The sequence below is a fragment of the Carcharhinus amblyrhynchos genome, chromosome 2 (assembly GCF_965287045.1).
Source record: "Carcharhinus amblyrhynchos chromosome 2, sCarAmb.v2.hapA, whole genome shotgun sequence".
Classification (NCBI taxonomy): domain Eukaryota; kingdom Metazoa; phylum Chordata; class Chondrichthyes; order Carcharhiniformes; family Carcharhinidae; genus Carcharhinus; species Carcharhinus amblyrhynchos.
In genome coordinates this window covers 36,065,464-36,084,342 of record NC_137325.1, presented here as the reverse complement: position 1 = coordinate 36,084,342, position 18,879 = coordinate 36,065,464, and the positions used below count along the sequence as shown (strand labels likewise).

The following is an 18,879-nucleotide window of genomic DNA, read 5'->3' as shown; positions in this document are numbered from 1 at the left end:
ACTGATTCCACATGAAATTCCTACCCACCCTTAGCCCAAAATTGCATACCTCTTTTCATTTCCATGGCACTGACTCCACTGTCACGTTCAACTACTTTACCAAGTACCCCATTATTCGACAATTGCACAATACATCAAGCACAGCTGTGAAGTGCTATTTTTAGTTTATTTGGTGTACCTAGAGAGATGGTTACAGATAACAGTCTGTTTCTTGGTCAGCCATTTCAGCATGAGAGATGTGAAATATTGATCACTACTTCCTCAAGACCCTAGTTCTGACAGCCTAGCTGAATGAATGATGCACGCGGTAAAATCAGACCATGATCTACAAATTTCAAAGTTACGTCTAAGAGTGACACCTTAACATGCAACAAATCTGACACCAACAGAGTTCATATGTGACAGACCTGAGGGTAACAATTTAGCTAATCTTACACAATCTACTCTCTCAAAAACTAGGCAGCAACTTTTAAAACTGAGAAAATTACCAATGTGCATGATAAAAATGCAGATACAGTTTCCGAATTTAAGTTGAGAAATATTTTCCCTTAAGTTTTCTACCACCAGAACTGTAGAGGGTTCGACCTTGGCGTTTCAGGGCATACACAACATCCATGGTGGTAGTAGTCTTGCATTTGGCGCGTTCAGTACGGGTGATCAAGTCCCGAATGATGCTCTCGAAGAAAACCTTCAGGATTCTGCAGGTTTCTTCGTAGATGAGGCCTGAAATGCGCTTAATGCCCCCACATCGAGCAAGCCGACAGATAGCGGGTTTAGTTATTCCCTGGATATTATCGCGGAGAACTTTCTGATGCTGTTTGCCATTGCCCTTCCCAAGACCTTTCCCTCTACCAGATATCAAGTTCAATAGTTGAGACAAGGTCATATTCTCGATTCTACAGAAAGTGCATAGCAACCAGTTGAGGTGACAAAGATTTATTCTGAACCCAAGTCATGCGACATCATACACATTAGGGTGGCACGGTGCCTCACAGTGCCAGAGACCCAGTTTGAGTCCCACCTTGGGTGACAGTGTGGAGCCAGTATATTCTCCCTGTGCCTGCAAGTTTCCCCTGGGTGCTCTGGCTTCCTCACATAACCCAAAAGGGTTGCTGGTTAGTGCATCAGCTATGCTAAATTCTCCCTCAGTGTACCCAAACAGGTGCTGAAGTGTGGCAACTAGGGGATTTTCATAGTAACTTCATTGCAGTGTTAATGTAAGCCTACTTGTGACACTGATAAAGAAATTTTAATAAAAGACGCAACAATAAGGCATAACCAAAAACAAATCAGATCTATTCCAGCTCCTCACCACCACACTGTCAAAGAACAGTACAGCACAGGAACAGGCCCTTTGGCTCTCCCAAGCCTGCACCAATCACATTTACCTATCTAGACCAACTGCTTATATTCCCCTATTCCCTGTTTGTTCATATGTCAAGAGAAGTCTTAAATGTGGCTAATGTAACTGCCTCAACCACCTCACTTGGCAATGCATTCTAGGCCGCCACCTCCCTTGCAATTGTTACTTCTACCCTGGGAAGAAGCTTCCAGCTGTTCACCCTATCTATACCTCTCCATTTTAATAAAATTCTGCCAGACCACCCCCCCCCACCCTCTCTTTCCATGGAGAACAATCCCAGTTTATTCAATCTCTCCTCATAGCTAATATCCTCCATACCAGGCAACATTCTGATAAACATCCTATCCTATCGCATCAAAAACAAGATCTCAAATGCAGTGCCAAAAATACAATCCTATACACCTCCAGACAAGGTTACAATTACAGAATATGGACATTCCAGCACATTAACTTTTTTTAATGACTCAACTCTACATGCTTATGCAAGATCAGTAAACAGAAACTTCTGTTGTAAATATTTATACTTCTTTGGAAGGGGGCAGTTTCTTTAAAGTTCTTGAAAAGGGGATGTTGCAATGTTTTGTAGGATTGCAGTATGCCATCACAAGCACCTTATGATCCAGTTTTAGTTCCACTTTCACACAGCTCTGAACCTTCAAGTTTCATTCCTTTGTAAGCATGCTTCCAGGAGCTCAAGTTTCAATAAATGAACCCACACAATGTATTTACAAAACCTCCAAGAGTGATTCAAGCTATAACGTTATAAAAGCACAACAAGCAAGGCAACACTTACGTGTATCCTCCAACTCCACCACAATAAAGGATAGAAAATTTGATGTAGGCCATTTTGTGGCTCACTGACTTTTCTGCCAAGGAACTGATCATTTGAGCAGCTTCAGGAAGTGTAAGAATGGCTTTAAGTAGTTTGATTGTAGATCTTTAAACAAGGCATAAGTTTTGTTGATGAGATATACAACTTGAAGTGAGTTTGCAAAATAAAAAAAAGTAAAAAAAAGTTTAAAAAGTGGTTTAGTTTTCAATGTGAGGAGCTGTAGGTGCATCAGTACAGATTGAAACAATGTATCAGAGGAAAACCACAGGATTGCTCTGGTAACAGGCTTTTGGCATTTGAATCAGAACGTGTTTCTGAATTTTAACCAATTTGAAATAGGTATTTGAAAAGCAGCAGCCTATCAAATTTGAATTTGGTGTTTTGATAACCTGTAAACCAATTTTATTGTGGGGGGCGGGGTTTGGTATGTCAAAGGGTATAAAACTGATCCCAGCTCAGGAAAAACTGCCAGAAAGACAGCTACTGCCTCTGGACAGCAGCTTGTCACACCGAGGGATTGACACAGACAGACAACTGTCAGTGTAACAGCCACATTCTTTTAAAAGAAAGCTCCATCTCAGAAGAACAGACCAACAGAACACAGGAGAAATCAGTAATGATGATTCTGGAAGACTCCAAACCCTGATTGACCTTTGAGTGACTAAAAATCCTATTTTTGTTAATAGGTGGAATTGTAATTGTCTAAACAGCACTCCATTAGAATGTTTTATTCAGTTTGTTAAAGTGTTAACTTGTCTTTAAAAAAGTCTTTAGTTATTTTGATTTAACCACTGAAAATTGCTGTAGGCAGATCATACTATTTAATGGATCATGAAAGGGAGGTACTTCTGAGTGGTTGAGGTCACTAAGCAATTACCCACCCCTTCATAACACTTGAACTGAAATGGACTTTTGCTGGTAATTCGCAGTTTGTCAGTACATTTCTAGAAGTTTAAGATCTTTTTAGCATAAAGCTAGTTTCTGGTGAGCGGAAGTTGGACTTCAACCTGCACATTACAGCTGAGATTGCAGGACATATGCAGTTGATAAATGTCTTGTGACTGTTGGGAACTCAGCCAGAGCTACAAACTGGAACACCTGTTCATTCTCATTAGCAAAGAGGCAACTTCATCACAAAGTGCACAAGGCAGCTAACTGATGAGTTGCTTGGTATGACTGCATATTGATATCTCTAGGAGGTTCTATAAGAATCCAGATACTCAATGTTGCAGGTAGTGGTCAGCTGCAGGTATTGGTAACTAACATTGACATTTGGTGGGCACCACTGATTCTTTTGCCCAATCCTTGAAGATGGCATGTAGCAGGAAGTACCTTAATGTGCTTTGAGCTTCACTGGAAGAGACTGACAGAAAAGCATGTTTAAAAACAAAAATGGCAGTAACATGTAACAACTGAGCTCCAAGAGCAGTGGAAGCAAATACTCCAAAAAGGCTTTAGATAGAAATAAATTGGCCTTTTAGCTAAGATCATGCCCAAAATGGGATGCAATGCCTTATCTTGTCAGCTTGGATCTTGTCTCTTGTGGGGACAATGAATTGGAATCAACTGGAATCTGAATTTGATTTGGAATGGGTTTGGGTTTGCAATTGGCTTTGTAACTTTTAAGAATAGAGTTATTAAAAAACTTAAGTCAAGGACAGAGCAGGGAAAGAAAATAGACTGGATTGTTCAACAGGAAATCAAGTATGGACTTCATGAACAGCAAGAAGTCTCATACCATCAGGTTTATTTGGAATCACGAGCTTTTGCAACACTGCTCCATCAGGTCAGTGGTGTTGAGAGTCTTCTTGCTGTGCTCACCCTGTCCAATGCCGTCATCTTCACTTCATGAAACAGCACCAGGGACTCGGTTAAATTTCCTGCTTGGGTCTGTGCAGTTTTCCTCCAGGTACTCTGGCTTGCTCCCACAACCCAAAAGACACGCTGGTTAGGTGTATTGGCCATGCTAACTTCTCCGAGTGTAACTAACAGGCACTGGAGTATGGCAACTAGGGGACATCATTGCCATGATAATTGTAAGCCTACTTGTAACAGTAAAACTTTAAAGATGCAGCGGTGGGACATAACCAAGCGCAAATCTGATCCATTCCAATCATTTCTTTTAGTTGAAAGAACCAGAACTCGTGGTGATATGGGGGGTGAGTTTAGAGAAAGTGAAGCCATGGTCCTTTATGGCACTAGCAGCAACTTTGATAAGCTAGGAAGTAGTTGAGTAGATGGGTCAGGTGATGGACAGGTCAACAAGTTAGAAGTGTTTAATCCTTCTGGACGGAGAGAAAGGAGGGAAGGAATGTAACTTCTAGGGTACATACAGAAAGAAATCTATTTCATGGTCCTGAAAAACATCCAAGACCTTCCAGTGGTATGGCAGGGTACCCAAATAATATTAAGTGTTCATTGTAGAGTAAAAAGCAGTACTAGCTACATGACGGAGGACAAAAGCACCCATCTGGGAAACTTTGCTGAAAGGTAGAAACATTTTGTAGACTGCAATATATTTCATAATTCTTACAAAATTTATTAACACATTTTAAAAGGAATATAAAAGTCAAGTTAAATCTAGCTTAGACAATGTTTTGCTTCAAATGGAAATAAACCTCATTGTATACAAAGTGAAAAAATAGATGCCCCTTTGAGCAAGAGGCTATGTGCTAACATGACAGTCAACAATATATATGCTTTTAAAAGTCTGACAAACATCTGTGCAAAGAACCTGATCTGTACATAAACAGATGGAGTCTATCATTGCTGCTACATTAAGGCAACCCTATGAACAATACATTTTGGAAATTCCTCAATAAAGTGACACTGTAGTTTATTCCTAGCCTCAAAAACAGCCAGAATTGCACAAAAATTGGTCTTCTAGCAAGTCTTTACATTTGAAAGATTCTACTGACCATACATTTTGGGTCCAAACTGGGTTTTAAACAATTTTTTGCATTCACTCTGTCATGTCTAGGAGGGAGGGAGATTCTGCATATTGTAGAATTAAGTATTCTGCAGTGGATAAAAGATCAGAATTTCAAAAATCCTGGTTTAAAATTCTGTATTTTACACCCTGCAATTGGTTCCAGAAATGATGAATAAAGCTATTACACACCAAATAATTCTGCTCCATTGCACCAAATGTTAATTCTAGTGTCAATTACAAAAACCAAAATTTTTAAAAAAGCTTATTTTTCTTTTAAAAAAGCACATCAAAACAATAGAATTAAAAAGTTCTAACACTATGGGTGAATAATTCAAGAAATAAGACAATATCCAGGTAAAGGGATTGTTCAGGCAGTGTCACCACATCTCCATTATAAGCTTCTGGTAGAAAATGCTACAGTACAATTTTCAGATCAACTGAGACCTCAGTAATTGGTCTTGAATTTGGCCAGTCTTTTAATACCATCTCTGAAAAGAAGTTTTATCAGAATCTTCAGCATTTGTAACAGTCCTGCCAAAACATCCATAATCTGGTCACGAGGAGAACAGAAAGAAGTCTAGAACAAGCAGCTGAGTTTGCAATAGGACAAACGGAGTGTTTTCTGGTTCCTTCTGCAGTGTGGGTCAATTATGAATCTTATCCAGTCAGAAGTGCTGACACTCAATTGTTCAAATTACAGTCAGATTGAGTAAACTGGTACATGTGGCAGGAAAACATGCTGAATGTGGTCAATTTCAGAGCGACAAACTGGACATGCCTGAAAAAAAAATAAACAATTATTCAACTAAGACTAATCACAAAATCTAAGTTTGAGATCTGTTGGGAGTAAAATCAAGTACAAACTCTTGCAGTGACACAAGATGCAAAAATCCCTAGGGAAAGTTAGTTCAGATGTCAGAAAGTTGTTAAAATGGTCCAAAATAATCTTACCTGTAGCTGATTAGCACAAGAATTGCAGCAAACCATGTGGCCACAGGGGCAGAAGGCTGTATTAATCTCCTCACCACAACAGACCATGCACAATAATGCTTCTTTAAGTTTGCGAAGTTTTTCTTGGAGCACCTGACTCTGTTGGCAGCTCAGCCCTTCACAACTATTACAGTTCAATTCATGCTCTGAAGATTTAAGTGGAGAGTTCTGGCCATCTTGATTGTGTGGAACAAAGTCTACAATGCCAGCATTATACAAAGCTCTTCGTGTATGGTCATAAACCTCCTTGGAAGTACGTTTGATGTCAAAAACATATTTTTTTCCCAGATTGATGTTTTCATTGAAAAACAAAGAAGCAAGGTGGCCCTTGAAGTCTCTACTGTATTGCATCATGACAGTATTGGTGACAGTATCACACCTGAAAAGGATATTAATTAGTTAAATTCAAATGACAAAAATCATATTTAAAATGCAATTTGAAAATCTATACTCCGTTGAGTATGCAAGAGTAGGTCTTAAAGGCCAGATTTTAAATGCAAGCATTTAGCAAGGCCAGCATTTACTACTCATCCCAAATTACCCTTCAGGTGGCAGTGCTCTGCCTTCTGAACCACTGCAGTGTTTGCAAGGCCATTTCAGAGAGCAGTTAAGAGGTCAACCACATTTGTGGTCTGGAGTCATGTTTAGGCCAGACCAGGTACAAAACAGGAGATTTAAAATTTCCCTCTGAGCTGCTGTTATAAACAGTTAGGCGAATCAAATAGATGAGAACAATGCACACAATGAACGCACCTCAACATTTCAGCTTCCCAACAAAGTAAATCCCATGGCAGAAAACAGTGCATAGATAATATTGCAAGGCAACATTGAAAAGTATGATTAAATTGCAGTACCTGTAAAATGCATGGGTTTCAGTTATCGCACGATAAAGGGCACTTGCTGCTCTGGTACTGATCAGCTTTAACATTAGTACAATGCTGCTACCAGATTCCTTAGTGATGGTAAGGTACACATTTTTTGCAGATTGGGTGGCCATCTGGATTATCGGGTATGAAATCCTGCAAGGTAATTCAGACAAGATATTAACATTAATCTTTTCCTAAAAATATAGATGTCTAGACCCATTATAATAGTTAGCACTAAGTGAAGGAAAAAGAGGAATAGATTTTAGCTGTTACATGCTTCCAAAAAAGTGCTCTTAAAGCTGGCAAAATTTTTACATTTATTATCCAGCAGCCAAATTGAGTACAACAAAACAACCCTTAGATTGACAATGAAAAGGACAAATCTCAGCAGTTAATTCTATTTACCTGTTAATTAGATTCAAGTTCTCTTTGCAAACAGATATTCCATCAGGCCCTACACCAATCATCAGCTTCTGTCCATCACCATCTTTTACTGAATGCCATTCCACACCATAGTGCTCCAGTGTGCAAGCAATCTGTAGAACGCGATACTCAGCCGTACATTGGCTCATTCCTTCTAATCTCTTGTGGCTTGCAACAATGCTGTTGAAACAGAAAAAGAGTGTTTGTACTGCCTGGTCAAGTTTGTGGAGAGGGACAGAGACAAGGTGAAGTTATTTCTCACTTCCTACAGATGACAACAATATTTTTTTTTAACCATTCTTTCCAAAATGGAAACTCTTAGGATGCGGTCAAGCTCTGTTGTTAAAATGATTAAAATGGATTTTGGACTTTAAAGTATAGAGACTCAATAGAATGTAAAATATTACAAGCTCAAGAACTTGGTGATGTAAGAATTCTCTCGAATTGGTCCAAGATGAAGACACTCAGAAGGAAGGCAGTTTGTAACTTCATGCATGCTATTTACCTGTTCAAAATGGTGGTGTTTAGTTCGTTTGTACAGAGATCTTCATAAGAATACTTGGCAGTGTTTTGATTGTAGTCTCCAAATTCCACTTGTGCTAGGAGTACACTCAAGTCCACAGCTTGCTCTGGTGAACAACGTAGACGCCCACTTAACAGGTCATCCCGGACATGCAGGAAAAACTGGTGCCTACGGTTTTAAAGGGAAACTTGAATAAGCTCATTTTATAAATATTGATTTAAACATACTTCTACAGTTACCATGTGAGCAGATGCAACAGCAATGATCATTAATAGCAATAAATAACAAGTGTTTAGGGCATTTGTTCAGAGTCAGAGAACCATTGTATTGAATGATCATCTTGGACACACAAGGGGGTTGAACTTCAAAGATGGAACTCTAATAAAAGTACCACATAATAAAAATATCAAAAATAGCTTCTTCCGTGAAGTAAAGAGTCAGTAATGCTTATTGAACCTTTAGCCAAAAAATTGTACATCCATTTGAGATTTAGGATTTAGCAAAAAAATAGGCAGGACAAAATAATGGATTAAAATCAGCTGCTACTGTCAACTGGATTGCAAGTAAACAATTTGTTTCAGTGCATTGAAAGTGTACAGTGAATAAGTTCCCATATTTAGGGGAACTTAATAATGACTTCTTTAAATCAAGTCCACTTGTGCGAAATGCAGCCACTGGCACAGATATCAAATTAGAGCTGGTCTGCCAAGGTCTGTTCAGATAGATCAGCAAATTCTGCTGTTTTGTGGTAAACCTGTCAGAAATCAACTGACCATATGTTGCATATCAGTTTTGAAACCCAAGCAATTACAAGTGAAATGCCATCCACTTGATGTATCCCCTCCCTATCACCATAAGTGAAAAAATGCACTAATGACTATGAGATTCAAGTAACTTCTAGGTAAAAATATTGGCCATTAGATTGTGGGTGGTACCATTTGGCAGAGTTTTGTCCCATTTCTTCATGGAATCTGGAATGTCCCTTGTTAAGCAAGAACTGAAAACAAAATTTTTTTTTATTTGAGCAGCTCTCATTCCGCTAATAGTACATAGCAAGAGGGGAAGCCTGCAAAGGGGCAGGCCGCTCACAATGCTTTGAGGTTCAGTGAAGTAACACTTTGCAACAAGGATAGCAACGTAAAGGCATTGCTACAAATGTTACAATTCTAGAGGGCAAAGGGGAAGAGGTGTGCTTAAGGGCAAGAACACCAGCAAAATGAAACAAGAGGATTGAGGTAGTCAGCGTGATCTTTCGGCACAGATAAGAAATAACCCACTCAGAAAAAGATGGAGCTTTTAGGCTAACTTCTGGGGAAGTTCAACAATTTTGGATATTCTTATAAATTCAAATATCGACAATTAACAGTTAACAAAATGCTTAAAAAATCCCGAAAGAAAGAAGTCAAAATCTGTTGAAAGTGAACAGTAATGCAACATGTGCGGAGGTTGATTACCTCATTTAGCCAGAGGCACTAGAACACTATATTTTGCAAAAGGTAACTCTCGGTCAAATGCTAACAGTGTAAACATAAGGTTACTCAAGGGCATGGAAGTGGGAATAAAAGGGAAACAGTTTCAAGATCATACAATAGCCTTTCCATCTCAACTCTACAAAGGAAGAGCTATACATATTTAAAGCTTAAGCACCTTTAACTACATAAGCAACTTGATATGGTAAGAGTGGAGTTGAATAGATTTTGAAACATAAAAATTCTGAATGCAGTGAATAAACTACGTAGTTTTGTTCGGACAACAATGTCAACATCAGAACAATCCAGTTGTCTGGCCAATTTCCAGTGACACTCCGTGCCTGCTCTACAAAATTATACTTTCAGCTTGGATTTTGGAACAAAGACAGCCATGGTCATTGTGGGCCCTTTTGAACAGCTGGAAGCTGGGGCATAACTACAACATATGTAAAGTGACCCCACCCCCCCGTCATCTTATACTATGTCTGCAGTCGCTTGCTCACATTTTGTGCAATGTGAATCCATCTCAAATCTGATTCAGCCCCAGTCAACACAATAAGTTTCCAAATGATTTTAATATGTTTCTTAAAAAGAAGTTCCAATATATTCTTGTGGTCCTTATGGCCATTTGTATTTGAGCAAACTTGTAATAGACATAGATCAATGATAGCCGGTTATAAAGACCACTCTGCACTTCAATAACACGTTTATTTCTCTAAACAACATTTCTTCAAACAATTGATTTTTTTTAAAAAAAGTCAGACATCTGAGCAATTACAAGAATATTTATCTTCCAACAGAAAGTATCTAAATAACTCAAATTACTTGCTCTATTTCAATAGAGAGCATGGTTAGCAGGAACATAAAATGGTGCATCAAGTGTTGACTTATAAACCCAAACAAGCCAAAATCACTTAAAATGACCAGCAAAACTGCAGGGCATGCATAAAGTGTCTAGCACACTAGCCACATATTTTAGCCGTCAACTGTGGTTCAGTGTTTTTTTTTGGGAACTTCAAGGGGCTTGACAGGATAAATGCCGAGGATATGTGCCCTCATGGGACAGTCTAGAGCTAGAGAGAATAATCAAATAAAGGGTGCCAATTTTAGGACTGATACGAGGAGGAACTTCTCCAAAGACTGTCTCTCTTAGGAACTCCTCGCCAGTGGGGGGCAAAGTCATTGTGTATATTTAAAGGCAGAGTCAAGATAGATCTTTGATCAGTAACCAAGAGTTACAGGGAAAGGGCAGAAAGTTGATACAAGAAATGTCAGATCAGCTATGATCTACTGAATGGCAGAGTAGGCTCAAGGGGTTGAACAGCCTCCTGTTCCTATTCTTTGTGGGCTTGGAAAGTCAAGAGTGGTGGGTTCAAATATCAGTTCAAAGATTTTTCTTGAAATCAAGCATGTGTTAGACAGTGATGTCTATCTTAGGCCCTCTCCTCTTGGAGGAAAAAGTCAGCATTTTTGATGCGAGTACCTCCTTATGTCCATTCCACAACTATCACAGATGTATCACCTTGCCATCATATTGCCATTTGCAGGACTTTTGTGTACACAAATGGACTAAATTGGCTGTATGGTGTTATGGGATGTTCAGAGATTATGAAAGGCACTATGTAAAAAGAAGTTTCTAGTCTCTTCTCCCCCCCCCCCACCCAATTCACACAAGATCATTGCACTAATCTGGTTTGTCACGAAGACATGACTCAAAGTTGTCATCTGATTTGGAGACCACACAAACAAGACAAGCTGCTCCCATAAAAGGAAACATTTTAGATAATTTAGCAATTCCTCCCACAGCTAATTCAACAGGACCATGGTGAAGGCCTGTAAGCAAATTTCCTGCGTGCCTACTATTTGGAAGAAAGTAGTATGGGGGTGGATGGGTGCTAGAGAAAAGCAGCAATATTGCCTGTAGCTAGTGTATATTTAAAGACTAAGGCCAACATGAAATTAGCATTAAAAGTGAATGCAAAGCTACCAATCACTAAATTAGTCTGACTGCACTGCAGCCTGATACCAATACTGAGTGACTGTCAACCTTGTTAGACAGGTTACCAGTAGTCAACTAGGTCAAAACACCAGACAGCTTGCTTCCCTTTCTTTAAAGCCAGCAACTGGGAACCTTATGCAATTAAACTGCCTGAACATTTTCCAATTCAAATGGTGGAAAAGTTGAAGTTCTAAAGTAAACCATTTAGATTACAATATAAACATCAAGATATTAAAAGGCAATTAAGTATTGGAACTACAATTACATACAAAAAGTTGGAGAACTAAGTTACCCAAAGAATTAATGTGCAAGCGATTATACAGTATTAACAATGAAACACAAGTAGGCTGCATGAGCTTGCAAAAATTTGTATGCATGATCATATAAATAGTCAAGTGACAGTGAATCACGTGGTTGATGTTACAAATGAAGCAAAATAATCTGTGCCAGCCCCAACTGAGGGGAAGGGGGGGATGAGCCAAACTTTTGCCACTCCTTCTCAATGACAGACAGACAAAGCATTAAGAACTTAGTATCCAGCATGGAACCCAACTTACATATGCTTCACTTTTGCTCCTTTAAGCTACCTACCCAAATCGGAAGCGTAACCCTTGCTACCTGTAGCTACATGTTCCACATTTGTGCCAGTGGCACAGATGTGTGTTAGGACCATGAATTGAGAATTTAGGTGGAGTGTTCAGTTGAGTTCTCAGGATTTTCTATTCATTCATTAAAAATGGAAGAATGTTTTGCACATCCAATGACCTCTGCTAAAATTCCTGATGCACATTAAACTATGTTAGGAATCCAGATTCATAAAAATGACTGCTGTATTTAACCAAAGCTATTTCAGAGCAGCCATTGAGAACTACAGCAATGTTTGAAATAAGGTAAAAGACAATGCAAAGTTAAGACATGCTCATATTGTACTATAGTGACTAAAGGTAGGCTCTTTTCCCAAACACATGTAATGATTTGATGTGCAAAAAACTTCAGGTCAAGTGCACTTGCTCTGGGGATCCAGGTTCAAATCCCACCTTAACAGCTGGTTAATTTAACATAAGAACATAAGAAATAGGAGCAGAAGTAGGCGATGCGGCGGCGCGGGCTCGTTGGGCCGAAGGGCCTGTTTCCCGTGCTGGGTTGTTCTTTGTTCTTTATCTCGCCCTTTGAGCCTGCCCCGCCATTCAATAAGATCATGGCTGATCTGTTGTGGCTCAGTTCCACATTCCCGCCCTCTCCCCATATCCCTTAATCCCCTCGCTTATCAAAAACCCATCAACCTGCATCTTAAAAATATTTAGCGAGGCAGCCTCCACCACTTCAACGGGCAGAGAATTCCAGAGATTCACCACCCTTTGAGTGAAGAAGTTCCTCCTCAACTCCGTTCTAAACCGCCCCCCCTTTATCTTGAGGCTGTGCCCCCTAGTCCTACTGTCCTTTCTGAGCAGGAAGAGTCTCTCCACCTCTATCCTATCCATCCCATTCATCATCTTATAAGTCTCAATGAGATCTCCCCTCATTCTTCTAAACTCTAACGAGTACAAGCCTAGTTTATTCAGCCTCTCCTCATAGCTCAACCCCCTCAACTCCAGAATTCAGTAAAAATAATCTGGAATTAAAACAGTCAAATGACCATGTAACTGAATCACCAATGCACTTTAGAGAAGGAAGTCTACCATTCTTACCAGGTCTGGCATACATCCACTCCAGACCAAAAGTAATATGATTGACTTAACTGCCCTCTGAAATGGCCAGCAAACCACTCAATAAAAATTACTAAAAGCAGCCTCAAAGGAATGAAACAAGAGATCACTCAGCATCAAGCTAGACACTTGAAATAACAAACTCAGTCCTGTTGACTTCGCAAAGTTCTCTTTATTAACATCTGGGGGCTGGTGCCAAAATTGGAGAGCTGTCCCACAAACTAGTTAAACAGCCAGACATTGTATAGTATGATTCTGGGTGCATGCCTACAGCCCAGACATCACCTTCACCATCCCTAGTTATGTACTGTCCCACTGGAAGGACAGACCCAGAGGTGATGGCAGTGGTTTGAGGTAGCTTCCTAGCGGTCCACAACACAAGATTCCGCATCCCATGGAATCTCCCAGCATCAGGGAAAACATAGGCAAGAAACTGATTTCCATGTACCATGCCCCAGAAAGTGCACAGAATGTATACTGAATGGGGCACTTAGTCCATCACCAAGCGTGGCTCAGTAACCACAGACTGAGGCCTAAAGGATGTAGCTGCTAGATAGGGTCTGCAGCAGGTCATGGAGGGAACCAACAAGATGGAAAACATACTTGGCCTCAGCCTCACCTGTCACAGATGCATCAATCTATGACAGCATTGATAGGAGTGACCTCAACAAAAACCCTTGGAGACAAAGTCCTGTCTTCACAATACTCATTGTATTGAGGCACAACCACTATATTAAACAGGATAGATTTCAAACAGATTTAGAAATTCAAGGCTAGGCAACCATGGGGTGCTATGGGCCATTTGCAGCAGAACTGTACACAATCTCTCACCTTATGGCCCACATATCTCCCACTCTACCATGGCAGAGGATTAACCCTAGTTCAAGGTCCAGAAAGACATGCTAAAGGCAACATCAGGCACATTTAAAAATGGTGTCAAGCTAATGAAACTACAGCACTTGTGTGCCAACAGCAAAAGCAATAAATTATAGATGGAGCCAAGTGATTTCACAACCAATGGATTAGGTCCAAGTTCTGCAGTCCTGCCACCACTAGCTTTGGACAGTGGCAAGACAATTAGACAACTCACTGGAAGAGGTTCCACAAATATACCCATCCTCAAATGATGGGACAGCCCAGGACATCAGTGCAAAAAAAAAGGAATGTTGGTTAGGCCACATTTAGAGTACTGCATCCAGGTCTGGTCGCCTTACTACCGGAAGGACGTGGAGACTCTGAAGAGAGTGCAGAGGAGGTTTACTAGGATATTGCCTGGTATGGAAGGACTGGGGTATGAGGAAAGAGTGAACAAATTGGGGCTGTTTTCCCTTGAAAGACAGCGACTGAGGGGGGATCTAATAGAGGTATATAAGATTATGAAGGGTATAGATAGAGTAAACAGAGGTAAGCTATTTTCTATGATAGAGACACATAAGACAAGGGGCCATGGACTTAAGGTGAGGGGGGGAAGAGGTATAACACAGATATTAGAGGGAGATTTTTCCACAGAGGGTAGTGGGGGTATGGAATGCTCTGCCAAGTAAGGTGGTGGAGGCAAACACGCTAGAGTCATTTAAGAGCAACTTAGACAGGCACATGAGTGAGTTGGAGATGGGTGGATATAGGAGATTGTTTTAAATAAGGGTCATTAGCATTGGAGCGTCCCTGGTAAGGTAAATGGATATGGGACAATAATAATTTTTTTTCCCTTTTCATTCACAGGTTAAGTCGGTCCGCCTTGTGTCCAACAAGGGGCGTACACGCGATGGGTTGAACTTGGGCTGCTCTTGGTTGTTCGAGATAGGCCTAGTGCTTCATGTCGTTAGTGTGTGCCTAAACTGGACCAGATACTGGGCGAGACGACAGATCAGTGGCTATCACCGATTGCTGTGCAGACACATGGATTTGGGCCGGTGTCTGTGGGAGTTTGCACATTCTCCCCGTGCTTGCGTGGGTTTTCTCCAGGTGCTCCGGTTTCATCCCACACCCCAAAGATGTGCTGTTAGGCTGATTGGCAGTAATAGATTGTCTCTAAATCAGTTTCCCTCAATCTGGATGGCCATAAAACATTAGACAAGGGTCGCAGGTGGAGAGGCGGACTGGTGGTGTTGAGATGGCAGTGCGGGCTCGTTGGGCCGAAGGGCCTGCTTCCCAGGCTGTTTTTGTTCTTTGTATTCATCCCAATCTTTAACCAGGAACAACCCTCCTTTGGGGGTCCACAGCACCACAGGTATTGGTCTTTTCCAATATGATTTCAATATCAGGAAATGACCAAAGGCACTGGATACTACAAAGGCTATGGGCCCCAACAACAGTACTAAAGACTTGTGTTCCAAAACTCAAATGTTGACAGTTAGGACAAAGCAGCTCACATTCACTCCTTCCATCATCAATGCACAGTAGCAGTATTGCTTGCTATCCATAAGATGCACTGCAGAAATTCACCAAAGCTCATTATCCCACGACCACTACCTGAAAGACATGGGAACAGATACATGGGACAGCACTACCTGCAAGTTCCCCTCCATGCCACTCACCATGCTGATTTAGAAACATCTTGTGGTTATGCCAAGATCACAGACTATTGTGGATCAAGAAGGCAGTTCACAACCACCCTCAAGTGCAATTAGGGACAGGAAATAAAATACTGAACTAGCCAGCGAAGCACAAAATCCTTGAACTGAAAATCATGGATTCAAACCCCATGAAGACAACTGCTGCAATTTAAGTGATTAATGCCTAGCAAGCCACTCAGTTCAACGGCAATTAAGATGGACAACAAATGACCTTACCAAAGATATGGACATCCCATGAAAGAGAAAGGTCAAGCCCAGGTTCTCTTTTCCTTCCTCAGCACACAGCAAGTTAGAGTTGTTGCCAAGATGAGCAATGCCACATGCATTGATGTCAGAATGCGAATACATCCACATCCAAAGTGAAGATTATGCAAAGATAAAACAGTGTGCTCAGCAAATAAGTGAGAAAAGGTGAGCCTTCAGTCAGTTTGTCACCACCTCTCGAGGTTTCAACATGAAACCCACTTGATATTTACATACTTTGGAAAATTCATGGGATTGAGTGGACCATAAAAAAAGGCTGAGAATGCAAGTCGACAGCAAACAATTCTCAAACTAGATTTGACAGTGGAGATAGCCTGCAACATCCCATTCCTATTACAGTGTTTGAAACTGTAAGAGCAAAAAAGAACAGTGTTTTGGCCATTTAGTCAGGACTGAAAAGCTACAGAAATTGCTCCTAAAGAACATGGAGGGGTAGCAGAGGGATAAACATAACTGGATGACAGGCAAGCAAGTAGACCATAGCAGATCTTCTGGTATAAGTTGCTACAAGCAGCAATGCAGGCAACTTGTAAAAATAATAAATAGAGCTCATTACAGCACAAATCAAGCAACATGTACAGATGTTACATTTGTAGTTGCAAACACCTTATGAAGCTGAAGCCCAGATTTATTTTTAGTATCGCATCTTTGATGCAAATAAAACCCTATTCGGACAGCACTATCTTTATCCATTGCGACTTATTGATAGAATGCACAAGATTAAAAAGAAAGTCAGATCATGGAGGAATTTTCATTAAAAACTTCAATTCTAAAAGCCTTTTTAAAAACTACAGCATTTATTGCTTGCTTCAATACTTAAGTCAGAATTTATAATACGAGGCAGCATTTGATGCTGCTTTTACAGGTGTGACAAAACATGGTAAGACCCTAGTTGTATCAAAACCTGAGTTTAGAAAGGGGGCATCTTTCTCCTATATAATGCTCAAATCATCCTAGAGAAAACAAAGGACACACATTTTTGCACTAGGTTAAAAAATTCCCAATGCAATTGGCAATTTGAACCTCTAGATCAAAAGTAATCCAAACAGGCTTTAAGAATTGGACACCCACTTCTATCTGGTTTTAATTCCTGCATTATTACAAAACCACACTCTTGGAAACCATTTTAAGTTCTCACCCTTATTTACTGCGATCCTTATTTAAGAGGAAACCAAACGTCAAAAGAAAAAAAAATCACTTTTGAAATGCACAGGTACCAACTCTTCACGCCAAGAATAGAATTTCTTTCAAAGCATTTTTTATTGGAACAACAGAGATAGGTATTAGAATGAGAGCTCCTTCAGTCAGTCATGTCAACATGCAGACGCAGACAGACCGTCGGAAACGGACTGGCACAAACAGAACTGCAGAAATATCTCAACTGAATTAAAACATAAGTGGGCGTAAAGAAGTTTCGAAATCAGCAAATTACGGGGTCGGGGACACTAGGACCCAGTACTTGTGTCTGGTTGAAGTGAAAGCGCAAGTTTATGCCACAATGACCTGTAATAACACTCCCACTGTCGGGGTTACTATCGGTCAACTGTAAATGAAACAAGTTACGGCAAGGAACCAGCAAGTTACTGCAACCTTTAGACTTAGAACGCCAAGTAACGTAAAACAAAAAGTTCAAGGCAGGCTTGCATTTGTGAAAGTGGATTTTTAATTACAGACCTGGTCTGTTCCTGAAGTAAGAGATGAGGCTCCACAAAAAATTTGACTCGGAGCTTGAATCTATAAGGAGGCATCCCTTCGATCTGCTGAGAGATTCGGTTCCTCAAGTTCAGCCAAAGAATCTCCCCTTTGTTCGCCGAGTATTGAAGACCCAAATAGTCATCCTCTATAATCCCGAGCCTGTGACAGACCTGAGGAAGGAGAAACCTTTAAACTAAACAAATAAATCACTGAGCCACCCCCCAGCTCCCACAAAATCAGATCCTCCAAAACACACATAGACCTTTCACCCACACAAAAAAAACACATACCTTCAACTAGTTTAAAAACAGATACCTCCACCCCCCCAAAAGAAAGAATCACCAAGCACAGAGACCCCCCCCCATATACAGGCCCCTCCCCCACAAAGCACATACCTTCAACCAGCTGAACAAAAACAAATCCCCAAAAGTAAAAATCAAACAGGTCCCCCCACTTCTCCAAACCCCCCCCCCCCCCCCCCCACACAAACTCCATGGGTAAAGGGAAGAAGGCGTTTCAATCAGAGTTAGATCCAGGCTGAAATCTCCGCGCTGTAAAAACACCCACAGGAAGTTTTCAGGCCACAATCTCACCCACTACCGTAATGACAGAATTGGGACAAATGGGCCAAACGGCCGACTCCTGCTCCGGTTTCACTGAGTAAACCCGGGGCTGCTGCCCAAGCGGAGACACTCCGGCCCTCATTTTCCCTCCCTGTCACCCCGCGCCCCCCCCCCACCCCAATCCCCGGTCTCCCCCCCCCCCCACCCCCCGCTCCCCCCCCTCCCGGGCCCCTCACCTGGTTCAGACAATCCTCGCCATTTGCTTTCGGATCCACCTCCACCTCCATCACCACCGAGTCGGGCCTTGTCACGTAACACAGCATGGCGGGGACTGAGCTGCCGGGCTAGCGGATCACTGACTGCCCGCCGCCGCCGCCGCTCTCCCTCTGCCCGGGGGCAGGCGCTGCTGATGTGCCGGTACCGCTGATGTGCCGGTACCGAGGCCCGGCAGCCAATACCCGCTCCCGGGCCAGTTCCCCCCCCTCCTCCTCCTCCTCTCCCGCGGAGATTCGCAGCGCCCTAACCCCTCGCACACACCCTCCCCGGAGGTGGGCAATATCCGCTTCCCAGCCTGTCCCCGATTCCTGGCCCTATCCGCCCCGCTTTCTCCCGGTGTCCCGGCTCCGCTCCCTCTCCCGGGTCCTAGCTCCGCTCCCTCTCCCGGTGCGTCCCGGGTCC

General features: G+C 41.5%; 2 protein-coding genes across 2 annotated transcripts; both read right to left on the bottom strand.

The window, feature by feature from the left end:
• Positions 1–526: 526 nt before the first annotated feature.
• LOC145359691 (histone H4-like) lies at positions 527–886 on the bottom strand. Its single transcript, XM_080214448.1, has one exon. The coding sequence runs from the start codon at positions 884–886 to the stop codon at positions 527–529; it is 360 nt and encodes a 119-aa protein (XP_080070574.1).
• Positions 887–4,713: 3,827 nt separating this feature from the next.
• LOC145353624 (E3 ubiquitin-protein ligase MYLIP-like) lies at positions 4,714–18,637 on the bottom strand. Its single transcript, XM_080204393.1, is given in 8 exon segments — positions 4,714–5,851; positions 5,854–5,905; positions 6,079–6,496; positions 6,972–7,136; positions 7,389–7,586; positions 7,912–8,097; positions 17,618–17,808; positions 18,438–18,637. Coding segments are annotated over 8 exon segments (1,332 nt in total). The 5' UTR covers positions 18,525–18,637; the 3' UTR covers positions 4,714–5,816.
• Positions 18,638–18,879: the final 242 nt, after the last annotated feature.

Excerpts from the sequence above, each read along its gene's own strand:
- LOC145359691 (XM_080214448.1), bottom strand. The coding sequence starts at position 886 with ATGACCTTGTCTCAACTATTGAACTTGATATCTGGTAGAGGGAAAGGT.